The sequence below is a fragment of the Gastrolobium bilobum genome, unplaced genomic scaffold, assembly GCF_033153095.1.
Source record: "Gastrolobium bilobum isolate Gb01-03AN ecotype WA unplaced genomic scaffold, APGP_CSIRO_Gbil_v1 utg141402, whole genome shotgun sequence".
Lineage (NCBI taxonomy): Eukaryota > Viridiplantae > Streptophyta > Magnoliopsida > Fabales > Fabaceae > Gastrolobium > Gastrolobium bilobum.
Genome location: NW_026899006.1, coordinates 17977 through 24429, shown reverse-complemented (window position 1 = coordinate 24429; position 6453 = coordinate 17977). Strand labels below are relative to the sequence as shown.

The 6453-nt window shown below is 37.0% G+C and overlaps 1 protein-coding gene across 1 annotated transcript; it reads left to right on the top strand.

Moving 5' to 3' along the window:
- The first annotated feature begins 2932 nt into the window (after window positions 1–2932).
- On the top strand, window positions 2933–6034 carry LOC133286208 (malate dehydrogenase, mitochondrial). Its single transcript, XM_061483597.1, has 7 exons — window positions 2933–3291; window positions 3771–3944; window positions 4380–4548; window positions 4851–4912; window positions 5012–5133; window positions 5315–5432; window positions 5609–6034. Exons 1-7 carry the CDS (start codon window positions 3037–3039, stop codon window positions 5744–5746), a joined length of 1038 nt encoding a protein of 345 aa, XP_061339581.1. The 5' UTR covers window positions 2933–3036; the 3' UTR covers window positions 5747–6034.
- Window positions 6035–6453: the final 419 nt, after the last annotated feature.

Sequence of the window (6453 nt, the reverse complement as noted above, 5' to 3'; positions counted from 1 at the left end):
CCAGTTATGAAATTTGGTGTTATCTGACTTGTACTGTATTTTCCAAGTTTTGAATGAATTTTGAAGTGAATTCGATGTCTGTTATTAACGTGCATACCTCGTAATTTCATTCGCGCACATCAACCTATCCGATTACAGTATGTGCCCAATTTTGTGGTCAACAAGTCATCATGTATCTTATTATCAAATAACAATCACTGAAATTGCCAAATAATGGATCTCCTAACTTCCAACCTCCGTGCAAGTCATCATCCCCATACAGGATCTCCAACTCGTCATTAGGGTGCGCCCAATTAATGAATGAATAATGTTGGCTTTCATTCCAAAATGGCTCTACCGCAGTCCCAGCATCTAAAGCTTCATTGATTATTGTCTGAATCAATATCACCGAATATATATAATTTATTAAAGCAAATGTGAAAATTTAATAACTTACCGCTACTAACAGGGTCAACATGAAGTGGTGAACTGACAGGATCAATATGAAGTGGTGAACTGACAGGATCAACATGAAGTGGTGACATGACTGGGGTACCCAGCCTTACAGCGCTCGTGTCAGCGTCAAAATTTTCATCCACGTCAGTGTCAGACGAATCACCCTGTGGAATAGCACTTTCAGATTCTCCCTTATCTTCGCTGTCCACATACTCCTCATCTTCATCGTCTTCATCCTCATCCATTGTTACCTGAGCAGGTGCAAATGATCGTATAATTGTATCTTCTTGACCAATACAGTGCGCAGTGGTTGTATGCACCGGTAACGATGAAGACTGACCAGCATCAAATTCAACATATATCTCAATCATTTTTAATATTTTCCATCCAACATACGCATATGTGACGAACTCCACATCTTCATCATCATTGATATCGTTACCAATGTAGTATATTGTATCCATATCCACAACAGTCTCTAACCTGGCTATCATGCGGTGGATGGAATGGATGCCTTCTGACCCCATTTTTTTGGAGAATTCTGTCCTTGAGTTCATTGCATGTAGTGCCCACTTTGATTTTCATCGTTTTTGTTTTTCCTTCAAATCGGACACCATTCGGACCTTCAAAATGCCTCCCATTGTAGTAAATAACTATAGGTACCATGATAGGACTTGAACTCATCTTTCACACGAAAATTTGGGTTTAGGTTTTGGGTTTGGATCTTGGTTCGGATTTTTTAACACAAAATGGAAATGTGGAGGTGTAATGCCAATGTCCTACCAAGGTTAAGCTTTTTGAGATGATGAGATGAAATATATGTGTGATGCTTCGGAATAGAGACGTGAAGGGAAACTGATTTGGGGAGAAAAAACTCTACCTCGCAACAATGGCCGAAACCCTTGGTATTGGGTACCCTATTCGCGAAATCTACCCGGGTACCCCATTACCTACTCGGGTAAATAATTCAAAAAATTTCCAGATCGAAGAACAATACCCGGGTACCCCACTACATACCCGAGTATGGTTGATTTTTTTAAAATATACCCGGGTATGGAGTGGGGTACCCGAGTATGCTTCGTGGTCAACAGTCAAACAGGGGCAGATTGATGTTATGTTTGTTTGGAGGGTTAATTTTTCGTAATAGTTTCTAATCGAGGGCAATTTGGTAAATAATTATTAATAAAGGGGTACAGTGGTCAAAAAGCCTAAGATTTTGTGTTGAAATGATTCTTTACATAAGTACAAATCAGGTGATATTTTTTTTATTTAACGTATCTTTTTGAAATCTACGCATTGGCAAACCCAGAAGATTATCTACTAGTGTTAGAAAGTAAAAATTTAAATAACATCATTCACAAAGATAAAATATATTAAACGGGGCACAAGGAAACATTTTTTGACCAAATCCCCTATGGATATTTGCCAACGTGTAGCTCTCAAAAAGTTATGTGGAATAGAAAAGAGAGCACCTGATTCGGACACCTGAGTAAAAAAAGTTATGGCCTTCCGGAGTTTTATAGTAAAATATCTCAAATTTGAAAAAAGTTTAGGAATTTTTTTGACCCAATCCCCTTCAATGAGATGTCATTGCATAGATCTCAAAAAGTAATATGGAATAAAAATAAGCACGTAATTCGGACACTCGAGTCGAAAGTTATAGCATTTTGAAGTTTTGTTGTCAAACTGTTGATGTTTTGTGCCACGTGTCACCACATAAATGGTGCAAAGTTGCGCCTATGTAGGGCGTGACTTAGCATAAGTTGCGCATCTGTAAGGCATGTACTAGTCAGTAGTCACGTCTACTTGGGGCGCGATCGGTTATTATAGATCCATAAATTAGTTCTAAAAAGAAAAAATAGTATGTTTTCGTAATTTTTTTATTGAGATAGGATATTGTTACTACTAATGTCACTGCCAGTTTGTTTCATCGATAAATCGATTATGTGGATCTAACGGTTCTGATTTAACTTTCTAGAAACCTTCTTTCTTCTCTCTTATTTAATACTTTATATTTATTTTCATCTTTTATGGTTATGATTCCCCATATTTAATGATTTCACATTAAATATGAGGAATTATAACCATACAAATGTGGAAATAAAAATAATCGTTGAATTAATATAATCGATCTAACGGTAAAATAAACTGATAATGATATTGGTAATAACATAATTGGTAATAACAAACGGCAAAATAATATGTTTTCATAATTTCTTATTGAGATAGGATATTATTACTACCAATATCACTATCAGTTTATTTCACCGTTAGACCAATTATGTTGATTTAACGATTCTAATTTAACTTTCTAAAATCTTCTTTCTTCTCATTGTATTTAATTTTTTATATTTATTTCTATTTTTATATGATTATAATTATACATATTAGTAATAATATTAATTGGTAATAACAATATCTTATCTCTTCTTTCTTTAAATAATAATATAATTTTTTTGCCGGTATTGGCTCACTCACTAGTCACAATAAATGGCGAGAATCGTCACTATCTTTCATCTCCCTTCAACCCATTTCTCTCTCTAGCTTTCTCGCTCCTTTTTCTCTGAAAGTTGTGAGAGAAAAAAGAAAAGAAAAAAGAAAATGATGAAGCCCTCAATGCTCAGATCCCTCCACTCAGCCGTCGCCCGCGGCTCCTCTCACCTGGCTCGCCGTGGCTACACCACCGAGCCGGTGCCGGAGCGCAAGGTGGCTATCTTGGGGGCCGCCGGCGGTATCGGACAGCCACTTTCTCTGCTGATGAAGCTGAACCCTCTCGTTTCCAGCCTCTCCCTTTACGATATTGGCGGCACCCCTGGCGTCGCCGCCGATGTCAGCCACATCAACACCAGATCTGAGGTATACCAATCCAACCTCATGCACTTTTTCCAAATTTCTGCTGTTTTGTGCTGTACCTCAATGAACTTGTATGTTGATTTTATTTTTTGTTCTGAAGTACCCTTTGGTGGGGTTTTTGCAAAGCTGCAAGCTTTAGTGTAGTCCAATGTTGTAGTGCAATTTTATGAGGTGGACTGATCTACCCTTTTGCGGGAGGTTTTTGCAAAATTGGAAAATTTATGTAGTTTGATTGTATGGTACAGTGAGTTGAGCTGTTTGTCTGTGGTTTACTAATCTACCCTTTTGATTTTGGGGGATTTGCAAAGATGCAAGATTTACTGTGTTTAGTGTTAATAGAACAGTGAATTTGCACTAATCTACCCTTTTGCAGGGTTTATTTATTTATTTATTTTTTCTATTTTGCAAAGATGCAAGCTTTATTGTAGTTTGATGTTGTAGTTGCTATTGATTGAGCTGTTTTTTGTGAATTTGGATTGCAGGTAGTTGGGTACCAAGGTGAAGAAGAGCTTGGAAAGGCTTTGGAAGGAGCAGATGTTATTATAATCCCCGCTGGTGTGCCCAGAAAGCCTGGAATGACTCGTGATGATCTTTTCAACATTAATGCTGGCATTGTGAAGTCGCTGTGTACTGCTATTGCCAAGTACTGTCCCAATGTGAGTGTCTGTTTCCTTGAGTTGCTTTTTATTTTTTCTTCTGTGGTTGTCAGTTGATGTTGCTTGCCACTGCCAGTGTTGTTATGCTTTGGATTTGTCTGTGGAAATCATGTATAGTACTTTGGCCATGGAGGAAATGAAAATTTCATTATGATTGGTTTTGAGTGATTGATTCATTTTCTTTTAGTTGAAGCTACTCTGAACACATTTTTAAGGTTGGTTGTTTATATATATTGTTCAAATCAAAATATTATGGGTATTGTATTGAATTGATTTTAAAATTTGATTTGATGGCCTATAGTAATAATAAATGATTTAGATATTTTTTTTTTCATCCATTAAAAGTATAGCATTTGAGATTATAAAGTTGGAAATTTGTAAACTTATAATCATATATTTTTTATTTGATACTGAATATTTTGCATATGGAATCAGGCCCTTGTGAACATGATAAGCAATCCTGTGAATTCCACTGTTCCTATTGCTGCTGAGGTTTTCAAGAAGGCAGGGACATATGATGAGAAGAGGTTGTTTGGTGTTACCACCCTTGATGTTGTTAGGGCAAAAACTTTCTATGCTGGGAAGGCCAAAGTTCCAGTTGCTGGTATGTTACAGTTACTCTTAACTCTTTTGTCTTGCTTGGTTTGTTACTGTTGCTTATTTTGTGACATTAAGATGGAGCAAATGGGGAGGAGAGTTTGGGGCCAGATTTAAGTGTCAAGTTTATGTGAAGAAAGTCCAACCAATTTAAAGAGTAGAATTCTAAATGTTTTTTTCTCAAGTCGGAGGGGGATTGAGTAGGGGAAGGGTTGAAATTGAATTATGATTCTGTATTTCTTGTACTGTAGAACAATTTGTTTTTAGTAGTAGATGACTAATGATTTGGGTTTGTGCATGTTTCTGCAGAGGTCAATGTACCTGTTGTAGGTGGCCATGCAGGCATTACTATTCTGCCACTATTTTCTCAGGTACCTTCCTGCTACTTAACTCAACATTTTCTCCCTCTGACATCTAGTTTGGGCTGCCTAGAGCTGCTTAGCTTGATATGCACTTGCTAATTTGTGTAGGCTACACCACAAGCCAATCTGGGTGATGATGAAATTCAGGCTCTTACAAAGAGGACACAAGAAGGAGGAACAGAAGTTGTGGAAGCTAAGGCTGGAAAGGGTTCTGCGACTTTGTCCATGGCGTAAGTCCTGGTTTAATTCTTAACATGCTATTGCATGTGTATGAAGACAGTATAGTTGATCTCGATAGGCAGAGTTTAAATCATGAAATTTTTTAATACTAATACAAGAATTATCGTTCAGCTGTGAATTTTGCAAATAATTGATGTAAAATCTAAGCATGCACTCTTATGTCTCTTGCAGTTATGCTGGAGCCATTTTCGCTGATGCTTGCCTCAAGGGCCTTAATGGGGTTCCAGATGTTGTTGAGTGCTCATTTGTGCAATCTAATGTCACTGAACTTCCTTTCTTTGCTTCCAAGGTCATTGAACTGCAACACTGTTTTATTTTGTATTTCTAATTTTACTGCTCTAAATGCTCAAGGTTCATTCTCTTGTTTATCCATGCATAGGGTCTTTCTTCTTTTAATATAGAAACGTTTATCCATGTTGGTGTGCTCTATTCTTGCAATTGACAAAATGCTGAAATGTTTTGCAGGTGAGGCTTGGGAAGAATGGTGTGGAGGAAGTTTTGGGCTTGGGATCTCTCTCAGATTTTGAGAAACAAGGCCTTGAAAGCCTCAAGTCTGAACTCAAAGCATCTATTGAGAAGGGTATCAAATTTGCCAACCAGTAATTGAACATGTCTAGTAGGTTGCTGGATATTCCATTAAGAGAACCAAATCGAATTTTGCAATCTCAGAACCATTGCTGTAATGTTGCCGACAGTGGTGACGGCTTGTTGTTTTATTTAGAGTAGGTATACGCCATTGTTTAATAATTAAATCTGCGAGAGCAGTTTCTTGCCGAAGGGATTTATCTTAAAACCAGTTTTAGGTTGGCCATTCCATTCATAATGGCACTCTTTAACTTAATGTATGGTTTCATATAATGCAATTGCAGGGTGTTGTACCCTTTTTCCTCATTTATTTCTTCTAGTTTTAGAAACCTTGTGTAAGGATTTTGCAATTTTTGATAGCTTTTTTGGAGCCTAGAAAGCTGAGTTGTGAGGTGAAATAGATAGGAGATGGAGTTTGAGTGAAGTTGTCTAATTGTAGGGCCATTCAATTTTTCAATATGGTTTTTTTTCTTCCGCCTAAAAAGAGTATGAGTAGTGTTAAGATTGTTATTCGTGATTGGAAAGTCAGAGATTTGAGTCTCGAAAGTGTAATGTTGCATATAATCAATTTTCATCTTTATCATCACAAAAGTTTCGAAAAAGAGTGAGGTTGCATATAATCAATTTTCATCTCTATCATCACAGCCAGGAAAACTTGTGCATCCGGATTTATCCTTGAGCCTAAAATCTGAGTGGTTTTTTGGGACACATCCACAATTATGGTT

Bases quoted from the DNA above. Each gene is read 5' to 3' on its own strand.
- LOC133286208 (XM_061483597.1), top strand. From the start codon at position 3,037: ATGATGAAGCCCTCAATGCTCAGATCCCTCCACTCAGCCGTCGCCCGC. The intron at 3,292-3,770 runs GTATACCAATCC...TTTGGATTGCAG, and splicing joins ACATCAACACCAGATCTGAG to GTAGTTGGGTACCAAGGTGA. The intron at 5,433-5,608 runs GTCATTGAACTG...AATGTTTTGCAG, and splicing joins TTCCTTTCTTTGCTTCCAAG to GTGAGGCTTGGGAAGAATGG.